The sequence below is a fragment of the Megalops cyprinoides genome, chromosome 19 (genome assembly GCF_013368585.1).
Source record: "Megalops cyprinoides isolate fMegCyp1 chromosome 19, fMegCyp1.pri, whole genome shotgun sequence".
Taxonomy (NCBI): domain Eukaryota; kingdom Metazoa; phylum Chordata; class Actinopteri; order Elopiformes; family Megalopidae; genus Megalops; species Megalops cyprinoides.
In genome coordinates this window covers 27,114,503-27,138,894 of record NC_050601.1, presented here as the reverse complement: position 1 = coordinate 27,138,894, position 24,392 = coordinate 27,114,503, and the positions used below count along the sequence as shown (strand labels likewise).

At 45.7% G+C, this 24,392-nt stretch overlaps 1 protein-coding gene across 1 annotated transcript in view; it reads left to right on the top strand.

The window, feature by feature from the left end:
* Window positions 1-24,392, top strand: part of LOC118794847 (protein shisa-6) — a 76,561-nt gene that overhangs the window by 21,877 nt on the left and 30,292 nt on the right. Inside the window, exon 4 of the mRNA XM_036553131.1 lies at window positions 409-477. Coding sequence (XP_036409024.1) covers window positions 409-477 — 69 coding nt within the window. The remainder of the gene's footprint in view (window positions 1-408; window positions 478-24,392) is intronic.

The window sequence follows — 24,392 nt, the reverse complement described above, 5'->3', positions numbered from 1 at the left end:
AACAATACAGAAGTGATAGTTATCATATTCATAATATTACATGTCAACGAATAGTAATACTACAAAAAATAGCAATAAAAATCTTTAATTTAATTTTTATATTAAAAATTCTTGTAATTTTCAGTTTCACACCAAGATAAAAAACATTTTTTTTCACACCAGCCTTGCTTTTTACTATATTATAAATGATAATTAATAGTTAATAAAATACAATAATAAATTAATTAAGCTTGTGTGTGTATGTGAGTGTGTGTGCGCACATGTATGTGTACACACAGTTGAAAATACTAGTAATTTAGTAGCTTTATATGAGTTAGTAGATAGATTTAAGTAATTTGTGCAGGCAATGATGTAAGTAGGGCTGAAATATCAGAACTCAGCAGGTGTGTCTCTCTTCTGTTTCCACAGCACAGCATTCAGTGGACATAATGGGACAGATGCCCTGGCAGGATGAGCTGGACATGCCCACTTCCTACAGTATGTACAATCATTTGACAGGAACTTCCTGTTGGCAGTTCTTCCTGTGTACGGCACATAGCTGTGTATCTGCTTCCTTTCTCACCTGCACTATACAAATACAAATTAACCTTTTCCAGAAAACATCAAATGATTTCCAACCCCCACACAGTACACAGACATACAGTGTTCAGTGGCAGCTGTACAGTAATCTACCTGGACCAGCACTCAGGGTCTGTTGGGTGTCTTATTGTACATTTGCCCCTTAAAATGGACTACATTGATGTGCACTTCAAGGACAATCTGAGCTCACGGCCAGGGTACAATCTGAAGCATGTCAGCTTATTTAAAACTGCAACTAATTAACAGTTAAACTGAGTCATTCCACATGTATCTAAAGGAATAGCATGCAGCCAAAACAAAGCCCCCGCCGACTTCATCATTTGACTCTTAATGCATGTATTTTATCAAATGAGGATTGTTGGTAGACCCCCCGGATGGCCAAGTATCCATCTGCTGGGACGGAAGCGTTCCCTTTAAACCTGTTCAGTGTGTTTGGACAGCGTTACACTGGCACAGCACACAGCAGCAGCTGTTAGGCCTGGGCAGGACAGGAGATGGTTGAAGTTGTGAATTATAGCTGCTGTACAACTGAAAACTGAGAGGTGGCTCAGGGCCTCTGGACCACCTCCGACTCCCCATCCTCATCTCACCCCCAAACCACACACACACACACACACACACACACACACTCTCTCTCTCTTTCTTCTCTCTCTCTCTCTCTCTCTCTCTCTCTCTCTCTCTCATACACACACCCTTTCTTTCCTTGCCTCCCTCTGTGATGGATAGTCCAAGTGGGGGAGAAAGATTGACCGACTGGCCCAGGAACAGATTTATCTGATGAAAGGACTGAGCAGCAGCAATAAATACACATTGGGGGGGGGATTCTTTTTCATTTCTCCTCATGGCAAACACTGATGCCATTTATCAATCCCTCACAGCTCCAAAGATTTATCTGCTGGCCATATTTACCTCGCCTGTCAATCATTCTCAGATCGGAGCTCCGCCATGCACGTCAGTGTGCGGAGATGGAGACAGGGCAGATTTTTTTCCAGTCCTTGCTGGGACATGGGCGTGGCCCAGTCAGATACAGTCCGAAGAATTTAGGAGATGAAAAACAATTTTATGTGAGTTTTGTGCACTGTTCCAGTGTCTACATGTGCTATGGTGCTAAATCCTGACAGGCGGGAGTGTGAGGCAGTGGTTAATGAAGGGAAATTGGTTGGTTGTCCGTCAAAACACTCAGTCACATTTATAGACAAATAATGCATCAAAGGTAAGCTGTAGTATGCTGATACATAAAATGTCCACTAAGCAAATTTATAATGATACAAGGACGAAAAGGGGTAATGATATTGCTCTTGTGCTGTCATGTGTTTGCTTCTGGCTGTGAACCAGGAATCCAAGCAGTCTAATGCTTCAACGCACTGGCATGTAAACTGTCTGTTCTCACTTCTGCTGAAGGATTTTGTAAATACAGGCTGAACTCAGTAAGTTCTACAGCACAGTCAGTGGTTTAACAGAATCTTACGGTGACAGTCAGGAATTCTCATTTTCTTGAGCCCACATAAATGCATAAACCTTCCCTCCAGTGTTCATTTCAATGCTCCCTTCTTCCCATTGCTCCTTAAGGATGTTTTTTTCCCTCCCCCCAAACCCCCCTCTCACCGATGGCAATTGTTGATGTGTGTCCAGTTTAATTACCTTTTTTATCTCCTGGCCTGGTCGTGTTCACCCTGAGGGGCTTGATGTCTTGGCTTTCCGCATTGGTGTTTTGTGGGACTGACCTTGCCTTTGTTCAGACAGCAGAGCACCAGTACCGCTCACAGCACTCTTCTCTTTCAAGCTTGGTATCTCGAGCCTTTTGAGGGGGTTGCAGACGGTCACACACACTGGCAAGCTAGAGATCCAAATCAGTATGTGCCAGGATAAACATACATATAGCAACAGCAGTTTGATATGAGGGGGATAAAGATTTACATATGCACTATGAAATCAATTTGATGTTCTGAGTTGTCTATACAAGCTGGTTTAGAGATATACAAACATTCACATGAAAGTGCATAGGTATTGCTGTGGTGTGTTGGTCATTTGAGCATGGTAATTGCATCTCAGCAGATAGGAGGTTTACATACATAAAGTCATAAAATACCTCTAATTCATACTATATGTTTAGAGAGTAGTGGCAAAATTATGAATGGTTTTGTAGATTTTAAGATGATTCAGGGGAGTCTTACAGCTCTGATTTTGATTACCAGTGCAGCCAACACTTCAAAGATAAATCTCTTTTCATGGCTTTCTCTGGATTGTTCATAACTTCCTCTAATTAGCAAGGTACCAGCCCTGGGGAGAAAACAATATTACTTGCTCCAGCTTAGATATTAGCTGCCCAGCCTGGACATTCAGAGTAGGAAAAATACCAAATGATATGCAATGCCACATTCCTGGCCCAGAGCCCAGAACAATCATGCAGACTTGTTCATCAGAACTTACATGTTGATATTGTTAAATTCAAAACTGCAATGCTCCCATAAAAAACGTAAAGATCAAATTTGTGCATATGTGCATATTGTGAGTGATTCCCTGGGTCTCAAAGTTGCCCCCTTCTTGCCATATTTCACAATGGTTCATCCAAATACCTCCACCATGTCATTTACATCACTTCCTCTGTGATGCCCAGGCTTTTTTGATCTTAAGCTATATCTGATATGAAAGTGATATGAACACCACTGACTTTATGTTCGCATATAATCATGTTATAATACAGCGCATACCAGTGTGGTGCCCCATTCAGATGAACACTATTCCCAGTCTAAGACATTTCACTTGTTTCAGAACAACACGTGTTTCTCAGCAGAACACCAGAGTGCTAATGGCACCAGTGTAGTTTTGTTGCAAATATGAAGTGTGCATCACGCAGGCGATGGTTGCGAGTGGAGAGGCTTTGATTTACTTTGCTCACGTTCCCTTCACAAAGCAGATACCAGGACCGTACAAGCGGCATCACCCGTCTCTGACCAACATCGCTTTGGAGATAACGAGGGTGGCTCTCTCGGAAGCATTGCAAAACACATAACAGCCATCTGTGAGATTGTCTTGTTGGAGCAAGCATGCCAATGGGGGTGATTAGTGACCCAACATGAGTCTGGGCTTGCACAGTTCCTCCTGTCCTCTGAGCAAACACAGCTGCTGGACAGGATTCCTCCTGGTTGACATGTAATAGACAGATAACCATCCTGGTACCTGGCAAATCCATGCATTTTCCCTCTTGCGTTAGTCATGGTTATTATATTTTAGTCAGCATTCACACTATCTACATAATGACTCCCTGCATATACATTCGAGGATGCATAGGGTCTGCCACTTCAGAACAGAATAGCTTTCTTTGAAGTAGGATATGCTTTGGAGATTGGGATGAATATATGAAGCCATGAAAGAAATGTTTAAATGGGAGATTTTTCATTATGCCTATACATGCCTGCCCACAGACATCTTTTCCTATGGAACTGACAATTTTCCACTTTTAAGACCCAGATGATGTAAGACTATTAGCTATATGCTTTGTTAGTAATCAAAAGCTCTCTAAAATTTACAAAATTAATTTACATTTATTTACTCAGCAGATCTTATCCGGAGCAAAGCACATGGCTGTGGCATGATACATTAATGCATTAACACAATAGGCCACAGCTCAGCTATAAAAGATACAGTGACATCTCATTTTTTCCTACACATGGTGAACTCCCCAGAAATCTTCACTGCAAGCATATTGTGCCAGCATATGGTGCTGACTGTCAATTGTGATGACAACAAAATTAGTGCCGCTCGAAGGCTGCAATTACTCCTCTGTGATTTTTGCCCACCAGTGGTGAAGTTTGTTATCGCAGGTGCCCCTCACTGAGTGAGACTTGGGAAATTAGCCAGTCGTTGAGGGTAACTGTTTCAATTGCTGCTTCCTCTAGCTGAAGTCAAAGAAAAAGAAAATAAGATAAATATTTGCACCTGAGAAAGACAGATCAATCTACGCTATATGGACAAAAGTATTTGGCCACACCTGTTTTCCAGGGTTTGGGCTAGGCGCCTTATCTCCAGTGAAGGGCAATCTCAGTGCTTCAGCATACCAAGACATTTTGGAAAATGCTATGCTTCCAACTTTGTGGCAACAGTTTGGGGAAGGCCCTTTTCTATTCCAACATGACTGTGCCGCAGTGCACAAAGCAAGGACTTTAAAGACATGGTTTGATGAGTTCGGTGTGGAGGAACTTGACTGGCCTGCACAGAGCCCTAACCTCAACCCCATCGAGCACCTTTGGGATGAACTGGAACGGAGATTGCGGGCCAGGCCTTCTCGTCCAACATCAGTGTCTGACCTCATAAATGCTCTACAGAATGAATGGGCACAAATTCCCACAGAAACACTCCAAAATCTTGTGGAAAGCCTTCCAAGAAGAGTGGAAGATGTTATAGCTGCAAAAGGGGGACCAACTCCATATTAATGTATATTTACTGTATTTAAATACAATGTCATTACAGTCCCTGTTGGTGTAATGGTCAGGCGTCCGAATACTTTTGTCCATATAGTGTATGTTGAGATTTACATGCTCAGGTCATTTCTTCTCCCCTTTTTTAGGGGGCATTTTCTTCTTTCTCAATATACAGCCAATATACATGAGAAAATCTGGAGGTCAACAGCAATTGTGTCTGACTCGTTGGCAATGAATCCAAAATTCTGTCACATTTCCCTCCAGATGATGGAGGCTGAGGTTCAACTCCCAAACCGCTCTGGCCCCACTGGCATCTGCCAGCCTCTCAGCTCCCTGCCACCTGCAAATGTTCAGAGAACAACTCCTCCTGAAGCCTGACAGACAGGTGGAGACAGAGAGATTAGCCTGTAAAAAGCACAATACCAGCACCAGCAGCACCAAGCAGACGTCATTTGAAAGTCAAAACTGTCAGTCGTACCTGGTATTTACTGATAAGTTTCCTGTTCTCAGAAAGTAATTACAATTTAGTGTAGTAGGCTGGCTGACGCTACTCTTGGTACGAGTGAACAGTTAAACCAAGAAGTCCTCATTCTTCCAGCTGAAAGAAAATAAAGAAATATTTCTAATGGCAGATCTGCCACACACAGTTTCTCTTTCCAGATGAAACCCAATGAAAAGAAAACTAATTTGATAGCTTTCCTTTTAAAGATGAGATTAGTGCACTAGAAGAAAAATATCACCAAGTCATTGTCACTCCAAACTGGAGTTGAGTTGACAGTATCCTTCTTCTTGGCCTGGACGGAACACTTCCCCAGGCCTTGATAGTTTTGTGTTTGAACAGCTGTGTTCACCTCAGCATGCAGGCAGAGAGGTAATCTTTGCCGCATTGTGTGCGAGCAAACGTTCTCCCTCTCTCTTCCACGCCTCCACAGAAGAGACGCTCTTCTGTGAAACAGATGGCATTAATTAACCACACAGAAATATGTTCAAATAAAAGGCAAAGTGAACTTCTTTGGCTCAGAACATGTCTGGAATGGGTTTTTTTACACAACTTTTGCCCTCTATGTCTAATTCATGTTTTGAAGAGGGGGGAGCTTGGCAGAAACGTCCACGGTGAATACCCTCCTACACCCCCACCACCACCTGCCCACCCCTCCTGCAGAGCAGAAGAGTGGATGTTGCTTGTGTTTGATCACACCTGTGGGGTGTTATCGCAGTGCGACTCTCTGACAGGCTTTTTAAATTCACCCCAGGCCTGCCGTGCCATATCCATTATCACTGCTCGTGCACCCTCACTCTGGAGAAGTTGTCACCTTCTCTGCAAGCCATCCATTTAAACATTATTCTTTATCATGCGGGGGCGGGGAGGACTATTGGGGGGACCCCACGGTATTACTAATGCAAGACCGGGAAATTGGGAAGGTCCCCCTACAGAGGAAGTATGATTTCAGTCTCGTTCAGCTACTTCAAAAGAGCCAACCTACTCATTCAGAGCCTAATAATCTCAGCGGATCGGACCAATGCCAGAGCAAAGGAATGCCTTTTGATTTTTTGTGTGGTTTCACTCGAGCCAGCACCATGAAATTGATGCGCAGTGAGGATGACACATCTTTGATACTATTTTACTTTCCTGCCTCTCCTTTTTCTTTTCTTCCTCTCAGGAAAACCAACACAGTCAAAATCAAAATTAAGATTTTCAGATCGGACTTGCGGATACATTTTTCAATGAGGACTGTCTTCAGAGATTTCCCTTCCATGTGGAGAAGCTTGAACACCTGTGTGACTTTCTAGAAGTAAGAGCTGTAAAAAAGCCTTCTCATAATGTTTCATTAACAAGGTGATTTCATAACGCATGGTGGGCTAGAGGCTGAGTCTGTCCTTCCCAGTTTGTCAAAATGGTTCAGTGAGAACTAAACGCTGACAGCTGCCCATTTATCCCTGATACTCTGGTTCCTGGTGCCTAGGGAATGAGACACTGTGTGAGACCCGTTAAGCCAGCATCTGAAAAACTGAACGTTTCAAGATAGCTTTCGGCTTAAGATTCAAGATGGCAGCAGTAATCATAGTAAATGATACCATATATACCAGCATAATGGTAGATACAGCATCACTACATTCAAGTCTGAGGGCTGGTGTCATTTCAGGGCCCTTTGTGTGACCTGAATAAGGCTTTATAGAGAGGCCATGATGCGTTCAAGAGGTTGTGGACTTCAACAAGAGGATCTTGCACTCTTGTAGAATGTGTTAATATGCCAAAAACTGCAATGGCACACTGCACATATGATCCACACCAGGCTACATAAGGAGAAGTAGCCTTTTGAGGAGAAGTGGCCTTTTGAGCCAGATAATATCCAGATAATATCCAGGCAGTATGACCTGGTGTGATTGTCTCCATCAGCTTATTCATTTATCACCCCCAGGAAATCTGTCTATTTCATTGCAGGTTTATAAATATAACTTAAAGCAGAACAAGCCTCTGCTTAACCAACCGTGATACTGTGCTGGTCTAGGGCAGCATTTTCTGCACTCATGGTGTCAGTATGCTTCAAGGGGAGGAGCCTTGTTGAGATGCCCAATGGTAATGCCTTTGTCAGCGGTATAACACCAAGGCCACAGCATTGACTGCGGACACAGCATGCAGCATGCTAACCAGAAACGCACACTGAGCAATGCAAAGCATACTTAGAATGCAAAGCAGGATGACGGAGGGCATGAGGTACATCGTGAGGCATTTCACAATGTGGAAATTCAAGCAACATTTGGCCCCTGATATTCAAGAGTTTTTCCAGATTCAGACATGTATGAGAATACAGACTTGAATATTGAGATTATGGGGAACAGACTGTGGTGTGTTTTTGAACAAAATGTGCATGTTTATTGATGTTCTCTGTCACTTACTCTGCCCCAGGGTTAGACTTCACTGAAATGGACAGGAAAAAATCCAGTCTTAGAGGAAGATTTTGTGATATGCAATGAGAAAGAGAAAAGGCTCTCACCCACACACAGACACACACGCACACACACGCTTGCACATTCACACAAAAGGGAGGAAACAGAAAAACACGGCAGGTACACATTCTGTCTGGTTGCGCACAGATATATGTTGCTTCCCACACCCAACTGCTCATCTCCTCTGCCTGACTCATTGCATTGATGCTGGTAGGAGACCCATCCCAAAAAAAAAAAACATTCTCCTTGATGGGCTCCCCTCTCTCGTGCAAATGAGCCCTAATTGCAGAGTGGCGATACAGTGGCGGAAGTACTAATTAGGGCTAATCTGCCTATGACACATCCTTGAGACCTCCTTGTCTCCAGCAGACTGCAAGTTGGCACAGTACAGACGCAACGCGACAAGCGGGAGACATCTCCTACCATCTCCTCCACAAACACACCCGTTCAGCAACGGAGCTCTCCGCCTCTATCAGTCTACCAGGCAACCGGCCACTGAATGCTGGGTAAAAAGATAAACTTGCAAAATTTGCAGGAAAACAGCAGTGTGGAGGTGGGGATGGGAACCTGCAGTCCTCAGGTTGCCAGCCCAACTGCTGAAAAAGGCCATATCACACCTGCTGTGGAAGGAGATGAACCCAATTCTGCACGTGTTCTGTGCATCCAGAGAACTTTGCCCATTCATGCTTCAAAACATGGTGGACCTGTAGACAGTTTTAAACTAATCATGTACAAGCACTAAACAGAGTTTGCCATCAGACATACATCCTCTTGGCTCGTTGGCAACGTCTTATGAAATATACAGGAATTGTTGAAAACAGAACTGCAGCCATTACTTTCTGTCGAAACAACAGAAAAAGAAAAGACATGGAATGAAGGGTGTCCCACTTGGCGGGTGTGTTGAAGGAGTCCAAGGTACGAAGTCAGAGAGCAGGCAGATGAGCTGGGCCTGTTAAAATAAAATAAACATTAAATAATTAATAAAAATAAGAGAGAGGGGGGAGGGAGCCAGGAGCAGGATTTGGTGGGTCTGTATATGCGAACGCCCAACCCCATAAAGAGAAGCCCTCGATCACGTCCCTTTCCACATTTGCCATGAACACTTTCACCCTGGCTCATTAGGCACAAACGGCTGAGCTGCTTCAAGGAACCCCTTTTCATTAGCAAAGGAGGACAGCAGCCTCTTAGCACCTTAAATGAATGAAACAGCTGCTTTTTCCCTCCCCCCTCCTCCTCTCTAGAAGAGCATATGGCTGATTCACGTGGACTGATCTCCTCATGGTGTTCAGTGGCAATAGGCAACAGGTCAACATGACCCAAGGTTTCAGCACCTCAAGGGGGTTTTAATGTGCTCCTTTAGAAAAGAGGGCAGTACAGTATGTTCAAATACAACACCCCAAAAATCTAAGGTACATTCAAATACATCAAGTTATTAGTATGTCTGCAATTTTCAGAATTTTCATACATGTTATTTAAGGCATATACTGTGCTATTACACATGCAAAAAAATACTCTCTCATAGTTTGTGAGGGAAAAGCTTGCAGAAACACGTGTGAAAATGATTTATGTGTCTTGTCAAAAAAGGCGATTTATTTTGCCTCATATTCCCCGCACCTCGCACGCTCGGCACCTGTGCACAGAAATATGTGAAATATTACATTTCCAAATTGAATTTGTAATGGAGAGACATTGTATGCCTCCACATGATTACTTTCATTTGCAGCTTTTGGGGTACTGGTGGCAGAAGTCTTGAGGGTAATTGTCCCCCGATTACAGTGCCTGAGAAACGACATGAAATGAGATTACGGGGGGCTTTGGCTGACACTGATTCACAGGTTCTGAAGGATGATGGGGACCAAACCAAACTGTCCAAAAGTGGAAAACCACAAACATAGCCATATTACATTCAGTATGTTACATTACATTCAGTAATAAATTGACTCAGTGTTCTTTCCTGGTGAACTCTTATGTTTGTATGCATGTACATTTAGCACTGAATATTTTGCTTTGTAAGTTTTTCCATTTGCTCGGCTTTTTCAAGCCATCTAGATATTTGATTTGTACATGCCTGTCAGACAAACTTTTGAAAATCATCAACACAGCAAACTTCCTGTAACTACATAACAGAGAACTCCATACTCCACAGTTTTCAGCCTGTCCTGTTTTAATCCCACTACTTAGTCCTGTTATATGCATACTCTGTGCATAACATCACAAAAGGATCAGGAGTCAACTTTAATGATTGCATTGCTGTACTCCGTGGTAATTTTTTTTTGGATGAATTTGTAGTTTCTAGTCGCCGTGTCCTTGAAAGTGGAGATATGATGAACTGTGGTACGCCAACTCAGTCTGCTGAAATCTCACCCTGGACAAGGGAGGCCTCATGGGGAATAGGCTGCAGTTTTGGGCTCATATTTAACTGTCTCTGTCAAAGTCTGAGAGAAAGAGTCCAGACAGCATGGCTCAGGATGCCACCAACTGCGAGAGGAATTGAACTGGGGACTGATACCTCGCCTGCTGTCTGGTGCTCCTCTCAGCGGATGAAAGTAGGACAGGTGAGGCGTGCGTGCGGCATGGCATGGCATGCTCGGTTTAAGATGGAATCTTTGGTGGTCCACGTGCCAAAGCTGCATACGAAATGTCTTCTTCCGACTCATCTCTGTTCTAGCTTAGCTTGTGGACCGCAGTGCGAAAAGAAGCAGCGGCTGTCATCACATGTCTTGGAGGAGGGCACATGCTTGTCCATGCTGTCCCGGATTGACAGTGAGGGTTGTGCAATGGGACCGAACATCGATGATGACAGATTGGATGTTCCAGAATTCAAGGAATTGGCCATTCCAAATTGGGGAGAAAATGGGAAAAAAAGATGGAATCTTTGGAATCACCCACCTTTTTTGGTGCAAGAAGAGCACCTATCATCTTAAAGAGAACTATTGTGCTCTGACAGGAGAACAGTTTGTTCAAACTGTATGCCTTCAAAGATATATGCTGGCAAAGGCTCTTTGTAGGGCTGAAACATTAACCTGAATGCGCAGCTCAAATAAATGAGGTTTCTTTTTCAGCACGGCAATAAGATTGCTAAATGGATTACATTAGCTGATATCTTGTTACCTCAGGCTCTGAAGCCCTGGAGTACATACGCTGTCTGCCTTCTTGCTCTATAAATCTTTTATTGTTATTATTCATATGATGGTTTTTACATGCTGTGATATTAAACTGCTGGAATATGAGCATCCCGCCACATAGTTCAGAGAGCACACATTCTGTACGAACCACGAGCACGTTCGACCCGGTGCAAGTGTCACAGTTTCACAGCTCTGCTGCGGCACCTCCCGTGTTCCTCTAAGGTTTTCCACCGCTCCCATCTCCTGCACCGCAGAGCCACACCAATCAGTTCTGCCCCACATACAAAAAGCTGCCAGAGACTAAAAAGGTGCCATGTGGCACCAGAAGCACTAAGCGTCTCTAATGAAATTTAACAGCCCTTTCAACAGAGTAGCGGTACAATTCTGATTTAAATTCCAATTAACTTAAAGGTAAATTAATTTTGTAAGAACTGAAAGTCTCTTTTGCCCCCCCCCCCCCCCATTTTTCTTTCCCTCACTACTTCTTTGTGCCTCTCTCCCTTTCTAATTCTCTCACTCCCTCTCTCTTTCATTCTTAGTCACCCTCCCTCCCTCGTTATGTGGAGGAAGTTAATGGAATCAGTCATTTCATTAGACTACAGAGTGCAGTGGTTTTGATTCAGGTCTTCTGACTTGCCTTTTAAATGCATTAAATCAAAGGACATAAGACTGAAACTGAAACAGTTCATTGTCAAGAGTTAGAAATTGTGCTTCCAAAGAAATTATCTTTAGAAAGCAGAAGCCTGTTACTCAGTAACAGTGCCACGCTTTGAATGGTCTGGAAGTAACAGCCTACTGGTTCTGTCAACCCACTCATTTTTTAATGCCATAGCATTAGAGTTACATCATTAAAGAAGTAACACTTTATAGAATGGTAAATAAATGGTAAATGGCTGCGCCTAAGACTGCATTTGAAAACGTTATACAATATTTTCCCTTGATGATCTGCATGTCATTAGTGGCTGATGAGCCACAAATGGCGAGGGTGTAGGGCTAACTTTTAAAATGGTAATGTTCCTAAACCTGCCATGATGAACAAGCTGGACAACATCAGGTAGAATCCCCCACCATCAGCTGCTTCCTCTGCATTTGAATGCAACAAATAAAATGCCAGTGCCTTTATGCACTTCAGATCAAATTTCATTATAGCAAATAGATCTAGCTACATGAAATAAATTTGCTTCTAACAAAGACACTAGAGATTGCTTTTTTGTAATGACTTTATGAGATTGAGATTGAAATGAGATTATTTAGTGCAAATAGCACTAAAGTAGGGCTGCCACATTAAGAGCATGCAAGTATGAAGGAAGCAGCTTGTGATCCTTATTTGAATTGGCATGCTAGTTAATCCTGCAATAATACAATAAAACAATACAGGTTCAGGATTACTGACAAATGAAACTAAGCCCTCTGCTGTCTCTGTCTGTAGCCAGCTGGCCACCACAAGGATTTATGCCTTCTTCCTCCATGTTGCCATTCACCATGACAAAAAGCTACCTCAAGATGTATTCATTTAACCTGCTGTCTTTCTCATCTGATCTCATGGGTGGAAAATCAGCTTTCCCTGAGATTCGGCATGATGTGCATTCACTCGCCGTTGTTTATTGTCGCTGTGGCGCAGGGCAATATTTAGTTAGAATTCCTGCAAAAGCGTGTCTCTGAATATCGTGACCTTTGCAGACACGGCCAGCTGTGCCACGAAAGGATAAGGCAGCTGGTGTCCTTAATCAATTAAAAAGGTGTGAACTTTTAAGCCATGTTTCTTTGAGTGTCTGACTCATTTGCATGATAATGCCCTCATTACAGAGAGACGGCACACTCTCTGTACGCACTGTGGCGAGAAGCTGAGAACCAAATGCTGCTGTATCATCTGTAGCCTGCTACTCCAATGACAGAGGCACTAATCGAGAATCAATTACCAGAGGCAAACTGTGACGAAGTATGATAATGCACAATAAGCCTGTCTGTTAGAATAGGCTGCTTGGTTGGAAGTTAAACTAGACTGTAGTCATTTTTAGTGTACGTGCAACAAGCAAATCCAAGTGATATACTAACACATGAACACTGCGGCATGCCCTGTTTCCATACAGAAGTTACACTACAGCACAGGTAATACCCAGAGCTTGGGTAATGGCAAGAAAAGCTCCCACATTGGGCATGACTGAGTAAAGAGGAACTTAGCTACTTAACGCTGTTTAATGGTTCCTCTCACGCTTCTTAATCACACAATATAATGAAACACAGGTTCAGGGGATTTAGCAGTCTGTAAGGTAGTTTTTTAGCTTCTCCTCTTTTAAATCAGAAGCTTCTGTTAGTCTGGGACAAACATCCTGTCAGAACTCGGGCAGGGACTCAGGCGCAGACAGCGGAATGGGGTGCACAAAGCGAAGTATAATTAAGCCAATACGGGGAATCCAGAAAACGTAGTCAAAACAGGCGAAGTCGGAAAACCAGAAGAGCACGGCTAACAGTACCAAACAGATCCAAAAACACGGTCGAGGGAAACAGGCAAGATCGGTGAAACAGGCTGGCAGGCAGAACAGGAAAAACAGCTTGTAGCGAAACAGATAACTGAGACGAACTAGCGACGATACAAGAACCAAGCAGGGAAGATATAGGGCAAGGCTGATGAGGAGATGGGATGCAGGTGTGCAGGCAGGCAGGTAGAGACAATCAGGTGGGCGGAGACAGGGCGGAGAGCGGGACAGGGCTAGAACACAAGGAAAAACAAAAGCACATGGACAGGGAAAAGAAAACAACCTGCGAAGACGCCGCAGTCATGACAGCACCCCCCCCCCCCTACGGACGCCACCGGGAGTCCCAGCAGGCAGTCCAGGATACCGCCGGCGAAAGTCCGCGATGAGGGAAGGGTCGAGTATGTCACGGGCTGGGACCCAGCATCGTTCCTCCGGGCCGTAACCCTCCAAGTCCACCAGGTATTGGAGTCCGCGGCCCCGGCGCCGGACTCCCAGCAAACGGCGCACGGTGTATGCTTCGGATCCGTCGATCAGGCGGGGGGGCAGAGGGGCCCGCGGAGCTGGACAGAGTGGGCTGCGGACGACGGGCTTGACCATGGAGACATGAAAAGTCGGGTGGATGCGGCGGAGGGAGGACGGGAGCTTGAGCCGGACTGCGGTGGAACTGATCACTCGGGCGATGGGGAAGGGACCGATGAAGCGTGGGGCCAGTTTGCGGGATTCCACCCTGAGGGGAAGATCGCGTGTGGACAGCCACACTCGCTGCCCCCGGACGTAGCGGGGAGCTTTGGAATGGAGCCGGTCAGCGGCCCGCTTGATCCGGGCAGATGCACGTAGAAGTGCAGTCCGGGTGCGCTTCCAGGTACGCCGGCAGCGACGGACGAATGCCACAGCCGAGGGGACCCCAACCTCCTCCTCCTGAGCTGGGAACAGTGGGGGCTGGCAGCCGAGGCAGCACTGGAACGGGGACAGGCCGGTGGAAGAGGATGGCAGGGAGTTGATGGAATACTCCACCCAGGGCAGCAGCCGACTCCAGGAGCTGGGATCTTGCGAAGCGAGACATCGCAGTACCGTCTCCAGCTGCTGATTAGCCCGCTCGGTCTGGCCGTTGGTCTGCGGGTGGAAACCTGAGGACAGACTCACAGATGCCCCCAACAACTTGCAGAAAGCCCTCCAAAAGCGTGATGTGAACTGGGCCCCCCTATCTGATACCACGTCAACAGGCAATCCATGCAGTCTGAACACATGATTGATCATCAACTCAGCCGTTTCTTTAGCCGTGGGCAGCTTTGCCAGCGTGACGAAGTGCACAGACTTGGAGAAGCGATCAACCACGGTTAGGATAACCGTATTACCTTCAGACGCGGGCAAACCGGTGACAAAGTCCAAGGCGATGTGGGACCAGGGTCGCTTGGGGATAGGCAGAGAGCGCAGCAGTCCAGCAGGGGGGTGATTGGAGGGCTTGTTCTGCGCACAGACTGAGCAGGCGGAGACAAAGCTGCGGACATCCTCTTCCATGGCGGGCCACCAGAAACGCTGCTCGATGAGGGCCTTGGTGCGTCTAACCCCTGGGTGGCAGGCCAGCTTGGAGGAGTGTCCCCACTGCAGGACCTGGGAACGAACAGACTCTGGAACGAACAGACAATTAACCGGACAAGAACTGGGGCAGGCGTCACCCTGTTGAGAAGAGCGTACTAAGGACTCGATGCCCCATAATGCCGCAGCCAGCAAGCACCGAGCGGGCAATATGGTGCTGGACTCAGGCGCCTCCTCAGGTGGGGAAGACTGGCGAGAAAGGGCATCGGGCTTGCCGTTCTTGGAACCTGGGCGGTAGGAGAGAACAAAGTCGAACCTGGCAAAGAACAGGGACCAGCGAGCCTGGCGAGGATTAAGGCGTTTCACCGTACGCAGATATTCCAGGTTCTTGTGATCGGTCCACACCAGAAATGGGATACTCGCCCCCTCCAGCCAGTGCCTCCACTCCTCCAAAGCCAGCTTAACAGCCAGCAGCTCCCGGTCCCCGATGTCGTAGTTGCGCTCCGAGGTGGAAAGTCGCGCGAGAAAAAGGCACAAGGATGGAGTTTGTTATCTTGTGCGGACACCTGAGAGAGCACAGCCCCCACTCCCACTTCCGAGGCGTCCACTTCGACGACAAACTGCCGGGCAGGATCAGGCTGGGCGAGCACAGGCGCAGTGGTGAAGCGCCTCTTGAGCGCCTGGAATGCCTCTGCAGCGACCGGAGGCCAGGAAAAATGTCTGGAGGGGGCAGTCAGAGAGGTGAGAGGAGAGGCAACCGAGCTGTAATCAGGAATGAACTGACGATAAAAGTTTGCAAAACCCAGGAATCGTTGGAGCTCACAACAAGAAGTTGGCGTTGGCCACTCCTCGACCGCCTGGACCTTGCGACGATCCATCCGGACCCCTCCGGCTGTGACAACACACCCCAGGAAAGAAATCGAGTCCCGATGAAACTCACTCTTCTCCGCTTTAACGAACAGGTGGTTTTCCAGCAGCCTCTGCAGCACTTGGTGGACATGAAGGCAATGTTCAGCAGGCGAGCGAGAGAAGATGAGGATGTCATCCAGGTACACGTACACAAACTTGCCGAGCATGTCACGGAGAACATCGTTTACCAGGGCTTGGAAAACGGAAGGAGCATTGGTAAGACCGAAGGGCATGACCAAGTACTCATAGTGACCCGTCGGGGTGTTAAACGCGGTCTTCCACTCAACCCCCTCTCTGATGCGGACCAGGTGGTAGGCGTTGTGCAGATCAAGTTTACTAAAGATCTTTGCTCCCTGCAGGGACTCGGACGCCACAGACATCAGCGGGAGAGGGTATCGATTTTTCACCGTGATGGCGTTTAACCCCCGGTAATCGATGCAGGGGCGGAGTCTGCCGTCCTTCTTGCCCACGAAGAAAAAACCCGCTCTGGCAGGAGAAGACGAGGGGCGAATTATGCCGGCTGCCAGCGACTCCCGGATGTACTTATTCATAGCCTCCGTCTCAGGTGGCGACAGGGAATACAGGCGGCCCCGGGGTGGAGTGGTGCCAGGCAGGAGGTCAATGGCACAATCATAGGGACGATGAGGCGGCAAGGAGGCGGCGCGAGACTTGCTAAAAACTCCCTTCAGGTCCAGGTACTCAGGGGGCACTCCAGACAGGTCAGGAAACTCATCAGCGATGGTGGAAGCTGCAGAGACGGGGACTAGAGCGTCTTTGAGACATTGAGATGCACAGAACGGACTCCACTCCGATATTCTGTTCTCCACCCAATTGATCCAGGGGTTGTGCTTGCAGAGCCAGGGGAGTCCCAGTACTAACGGTGCTTGGGGTGTGTCCATGATGTGCAGCACGATGTCCTCCCGGTGGTTGCCAGACAGCAGAAGACTCACCAGCGGAGTAACATGCGTGATTTTGATGAGTGGCCTCCCAGTGATGGCAACCGCCTCTAGGGGGGTCTGGAGCGGGACCTGTGGCAACCCAAGCTGCAGGACCAGGCTAGCATCGATGAAGTTCCCGTCCGCTCCGGAGTCAATAAGAACAGCAACCACATGTGGCTGGCCATGAACAAAGAGGGACGCTGACAGCAGTGGGCGAGTGATTGGGGAGTTTGGAAGAGGCATTGCACTCACCTGCATCTCCCCGGTTACGGGTGAGCGCTGACTTTTTACTGGGCACTTAGAGACGAAGTGCCCTGGGTTGCCGCAATACAGGCAGGACCGGGTCTGGATCCGCCTTTGACGTTCCGCCGGAGGAATCGGTCGATCTGCATGGGTTCCGGAACAGAGGGCATCGCTGCAGCAGACATGGAAGGCTTCCGAAACTCCCCCGCTGATCCCCGAGACTCTGCTCTCTCTCTCCGACGAGCAGACAGGCGGTGGTCGATGCGGATGGCGAGGTCGACCAGGGTGTCGAACCCAGCCGGCAGATCCCGGGTGACGAGCTCGTCTTTGATCTCCTCAGAAAGCCCATGGAGGAACGCATCGTACAGGGCCTCTTGATTCCAGCCACTGGTCGCAGCAAGGGTCCGAAAGTCAATGGCATAGTCGGAGACTGAGCTCCCTTGCTGACGGATCTGCAGCATCTCCCGAGCAGCCTCATGACCGGTTGTGGACCGGTCGAACACTCGCTTCATCTCCTCACAGAAGGTGGTGTAGGAGGAGCACACAGGCGAGCGGGCATCCCACACTGCCGTTCCCCACTCTCTGGCACGCCCGGTGAGCAAGGTGATGACATACGCAATTCGTGCTCGGTCTGTGGGAAAGGTGGATGGCTGGAGCTCGAAAACCAGAGAGCATTGCGACAAAAAGGAGCGGCAGGTTCCAGGCTCACCAGCGTACGGTTCCGGAGGTGGCAGACGGGGCTCCCTTCCTGGCTGAGCGGCAAGAGGTTGCGGAGCAGGTGCAGGGAGGTCTTGTGCAAGCTGGAGGTGCTGCAGGTGAGTTGAGAGATTGTCCATGCACGCCGCGAAGCACTCCAGGGTCTTGCTAACCGATTCCAGCTGGTTATGATGTCGGTTGAGCAGAGCTCCCTGTCGGTCTAACACTGACCGCAGCTGGCTACTGTCTGCTGAGTCCATAGTTGGCTAGTTCGTACTGTCAGAACTCGGGCAGGGACTCAGGCGCAGACAGCGGAATGGGGTGCACAAAGCGAAGTATAATTAAGCCAATACGGGGAATCCAGAAAACGTAGTCAAAACAGGCGAAGTCGGAAAACCAGAAGAGCACGGCTAACAGTACCAAACAGATCCAAAAACACGGTCGAGGGAAACAGGCAAGATCGGTGAAACAGGCTGGCAGGCAGAACAGGAAAAACAGCTTGTAGCGAAACAGATAACTGAGACGAACTAGCGACGATACAAGAACCAAGCAGGGAAGATATAGGGCAAGGCTGATGAGGAGATGGGATGCAGGTGTGCAGGCAGGCAGGTAGAGACAATCAGGTGGGCGGAGACAGGGCGGAGAGCGGGACAGGGCTAGAACACAAGGAAAAACAAAAGCACATGGACAGGGAAAAGAAAACAACCGGCTAAGACGCCGCAGTCATGACACATCCATGTGATATTAAGGGTTCCATGTCCCAGGCTGAAAGTGTAGAATAAAAAACAAACCAAAATGCACTGTGATGGTCATTCTTTACAACAGCACATGCAAAAATGGCAATCGCCTTTCCAGACATGGAAGGGAAAACATTTAAACCTGGACTCGTGATCACTGAGGGGTGCTCCAGGGGGAGGCTGTTTCACTTCCTCAAAAAAGTTCCCACTTTCACACCATGCTGCTGATGGTTAAAACCCGGTGTTCAACACACTGCTCGCAGGGAAGCCCCCAGCCATCCAGCGTGTTGTTCGGAATTAAAGCGTGCACACTCCGAGGCAGGTCAGACGCCGCTACCTCGCAGCACGCCAATGTCGCGCAGCCCTGCTTTTGGCTGTGGGCCCAGTGGATAATATCAATGCTTCTCTAAATCATCTGTGCTAAATGGTGGAGCGCAACCAATTACCAGGTAGATGGGAGTCAGCAGACAGCAATAATCTCAAGCCTCTTTCTGAAGCCATTAATAATATGGAGCCGCTTGGGCTAATGGCTGAGCATGTGATACACGCCAGGACGCTACATTCAGAGCTGGTCAGGTAAGAAAAGAAAAAAAATCACTGAGTTACTGCTACAGTGTCAGTTACACTTTACAGTAATTGTACTACAACAGTGTTGTTACACCATAACACAACAACAATTAAGATGTAGTTATAGTGTAATGGCATGTAGTTACTCACTTGGTACATAATTATTTGAAGAATGTAAGTTGTTAAACCTTATAAATAGTCATTGCAGTGCAGTTAATCTATAATTGACACCAGTTAAGGTCTTGTTACCAACTTGGAGTCGTCCCTTCTGGTTTTAAACGTGCAATCGTGCAACCCCTACTAAAGAAACCTAGCCTTGACCCCAGTGACCATAAAAACTACAGGCCCATCTCCAAATTACCATTTATTTCTAAGATTTGTCTTCTAAAAGTTGTCTTCTCCCAGGTCTCCTCCTACTTGAACACATTCAATATCTTTGACAAATTCCAATCTGGTTTTAGAGCTCTGCATAGTACAGAGTCGGCTCTGCTGAAGGTATATAACGACATCCCTTTCTCTGTCGATTCTGGTTCATGTGCCTTTTGAGTCTTGCTTGATCTCAGAGCAGCATTTGATACAATCGACCATGACATTCTTTTAAAACGCCTGGAGGGCGAAGTTGGTCTGCAGGGCCCAGTGTTAAAATGGTTTACCTCCTACCTTAGAGAAAGAACCTTTTCAGTCAGAATAGGAAACTGTTCTTCATCCCCTGCTCCTATTAAATGTAGTATCCCCCAAGGTTCAATTTTAGGGCCTCCTTTATTCTCACTATACATGCTTCCCCTTGGCTCTATCTTTGAAAAATACAATATTCTGTATCACTGTTATGCAGGTGATACACAGTTTTACCTACCAGTTACACCTGACAGCGCTTGCTCACTGAAGAACCTCTTTAACTGTCTTGAAGATATCAAATGCTGGATGGCGAGGAACTTCCTTCAACTAAATGAAAACAAAACTGAAGTATTATAATATATTATATTTTGCCCTCCTAGCTCTGTCACTAGCCTAAGCAATGTGCTTGGTCCCCTGTCTGCAAATTTGCACAACGTAGTTAGAAATCTTGGTGTCTTTTTCGACAAGTCTTTGAATTTTAACAAACAAGTCAGTAGTGTTGTGACGGGCAGCTTTTATCAGCTTAGAACCATAGCCAAACTAAAGCCATTTTTATCTCATAAGGACCTGGAAACAGTCATCCATGGTTTTATCACCTCTCGGCTGGATTACTGTAATTCCCTGTATATGGGGTTGACCCATTCCACCCTTTCTCGACTACAGCTGGTTCAAAATGCAGTTGCTAGACTTTTAACTGGAACAAAGAAAAGACAACACATCACTCCTGTTCTGGCTCACTTGCATTGGTTACCAGTGAAATACAGAATCGATTTTAAAATTTTACTATTTGTTTTTAAAGCCCTCAATGGATTAGCTCCACAATACATCACTGATCTGCTGATTCCATATTCTGCCCTCAGGTCATTTAGGTCATCCTCACAACAACTTCTCTCAGTCCCCCACTCACGCCTGAAAACCAAAGGTGACCGGGGCCTTTTCGATTGCTGCCCCCAGGCTTTGGAATAGTCTCCCATCTCATATTAAGTCCTGTTCCACTATTGACAGTTTTAAATCAAATGTAGAAGACTCACCTTTTTTTCTCTTGCTTTTAGTTCAGTCTGAGGTTGCCCCATGGTTTTTGTCATGTAGAAGTTTTTATTTTTTATCAAGTTTTTGTTCTCTGTTTTTTTCTTGTGTTTTATTATTATTTACTTATTTATTTACTTATGTGTTTCTCTTAATCCTGCTTTTACTTGTACTCTCTTGTATTTCTTTTATTTATTTATACTTTTATTGATTTTCATCTGTCTCGACTGGAAAGCACTTTGGGTCAACTTCTGTTGTTTTTAAATGTGCTATATAAATAAAAGTGACTTGATTTGACTCGACAACTTAGTTACTGTGTAATTACACTTGTATACTTACAACACAGGTGTTAACATCAGGAACATTATCCCTGATCTTGTACTGTCTGAGATGTTGCTGGTTATTGTTCCTCCCAAGCTCTTATTTACATCATTGGATCACTTATCAGGCTGCATGAATGTGCTGGAGGCGTTCAGTGGTATGCCATCCAGGCTCCCAGCTACCTGGCCCCTGCACTATATAACAGCCTCATCTCCTCTGTGCTTCTTGGGATTCTGTGTGAAAGGGTGGCATTTTGGCATCCTCTGGGATACTGCTACACAGGAGAGCCGTATTGGTCTGTCTCTCTTTTTTTCATCCAGCCGTCAGCAAGGTCACGGTGCCCTCATTCTAAACAGGCATGCATGTGGTTGTATAGGCAGCGCCCATCCATGATACCGGAGATTATAGGACTTTTTGTTTTTAAATTTCTCCAATATTTGCTATAGTAAAGAAAGAACCTTGATGATGATGGAGTGAACTATGGAAGATGGGCATTCAGACCTTGTAGGGCGACAGTGTAGCATAGTGCTTAAGGAGCAGGACTCATGACCGAAAGGTTGCTGGTTCGATTCCCCAATGGGGCACTGCTGCTGTGCCCTTGGGCAAGGTACTTAACCCACAATTGCCTCAGTAAAAATATTCAGCTGTATAAATGGATAACACTGTAAGTCGCTCTGGATAAGAGCGTCTGTTAAATGCCAATAACATAATATAATGTAATCAGCCCAGATAGGTGGGAAAACCGAAACACATATGCTCTTACGCCTCTAATGTAGTGCTCATAATTAAGGCCATTATGACACTGCACAAAGACTGTGCCACTTGGTAATTGTTCCTCAAACGTCAGAAATCTGGGACGGGGCAGTGTAGCATATTGGTAAGGAGGAGGGCTCATAACCAAAAGGTTACTGGCTTGATTTCCTGCTAGGGTACTGCTGTTGTACCCTTGGGTGCTCGATCCACAATTGCCTCAGTAAAAATCCAGATGTATAAATGGATAAAATATAAAAACTGTCACTTATGTAATTCTGGATAAAAGTGTCTGCAACATTAAAATGTAATGTAAACCCAAGACTAAAAAAGTGGACTGGCTTGTGTTCTCTTCTGTGACGGCTGCAGGTGAAATGATGGCATGGCATTTGCCGGCTGCTGTCAGCGCCACGCTGCGCTCATTGAACAGTATAAGGACGCGAATGGTTAAAGCATAGCAGCGGTTTTGATCTGAGCGGAGCAGGAACAGTGTGACTCCGTGCGTGCTGTGTGTGAGACCAGGTGTTTGGCCTACTTGATACCTGTGGTCACGCCTTTAGTCACCATGCTTTACTCTCTGGAGGCACAGCAGCTGTGTCTAGGTAATAGTAACAGTTTATGTGGAAAAATACTGGTCTGAAATTGGAGTTGTACCTTTTGATAATGGGAACTGATTTTATGGATGAAAGCTAATGATGATGAGGGACCTTATTTAGAAGCTGTTAACACCTTATCGCCAACATTTACAGATGCTTGCTGGTAGTTAATTAATAGACTGAACACTTCCCTTACAAATGTTCAGGGAAGTGTTCAACATTTGCCACTCACTGGTACTTATTGAGAAATGATATCAAATATCTAATGATAGCTGAATGCCATTTCTGTTTAAAATTGTATTCCCTATATGCATACATCCCCTAAAATGTGATTCTTTGGCTATCAATATGACTAGCTGATTACAGGATAGTAAAGTAATGTTGTATTATAAATTATTATTAGCATGCATGTTGGTATGATGTAGGCATGCTGCCCTCAAGAATAATTGTTAGGAACTACTGAAGATGCTATTAGAACAACTGCTGCTGTGTGCCACTGTTATAATGTATTCCTGTTTTTCATCTTTTTCATCAATTTAGTGTGTTGCCGTCTTGTACCTGTGTGTCTGTTGGAAGTGGAGACCCTCAAAGTGTCTAGATGCAGTCCTAGATACTCTCTAGACCATGGGCAAAATGACAAACCTAGCTAAATGGCCTATTCCCCTCATCAAACTTCTGATGTTCTTATTGGTCCTGTGAGATATGTTTTAATTTATGTCTCCATGACAGCTTTGTAAGTTGTAAATAGGACAAGAGCATTTGCCAAAAGTACATAAAACGGAAAATCATACAGACACAGTGCTGGCACCAACACTGCGTTATCCATCACGCGCAAGTGGCGCGTGATGGATAACCTTGCCTGTCAAGCTTTGAAGTTCTGTGCTTAATGATCTTTCTGCAAGCACATTTTAATTATTGTGTCTATTTCACACTCATTGCGTGGAGCTGCAGATTTTTTGTTCACCCATTTGAATTTGATTGTCACCCAGAACAAAACAGAAGGGCATAATAATAATCTTTCTGACTGAAAATTAAATCCAGACAGATGGGCTTTAACCAATGCTGGTCTGATGTTACCAAGTTCTAGCAATGCAGGTAGCACCTCTAATAGAAGTCTTGCGATTTATTTTTGCATACAGGGTTTAATATTAAATCTAATCTGTTCTGCGGGTCTCACTTGGTGAACTGTGTTACCTTGCTAACTTGTTCGTTGTTGGTTTGGCAGCCCAGCCACAGAGCGCCACAGAGCGCACTAAATCTGCCCTGTATCATTCCAATCTGATCTAATATTAATCCACAGCTGCAAAGTGAAGGACAGTGTGAGGTTTAAAATATCATAGTCATATTATGTACCGCAACCATTTCACACATCAGAATCATAGGCAGCTTATGCACCATTGTCATCCTGAGTTTTCTTGTTAGTTAATATGTCACGGCAATGCTATTTGCTAACAATAGGCATCTTTTACATCATGTTCAGTTCATATACCATAGTTATCTAATATACCATAGCTCTCACCCAGTATGTTGCGAAAGTGTACCTCATATAACAAAAATCTATGGAAGAGAATTAGGGACACAGTATGGTGTTAGAGCGGGATGAAGGTCCACTGAACTGGTAAAATGTGAAAGCTTTTTACTGTCAGTCAGACTGAAGACTGAAGAACAAAACGTCTTTCTGTTATTGCTTACCTGCTATCATTCACCTCCAAACTATATGCACATGCACATCATTAAAAAGCACTGATGATGCTGTAGTAAAGGTTATCTCATTGTGAGATACGATATTTATGCTGAAGGTCCTGTTGTCTGAGATTATGGGAGATCAGCTGTAGACGAACAATTTTACAGGAATAAATGGTATTTATGGCTATAATTTTGCATTCCAGATGGTGGGTGTAATATTG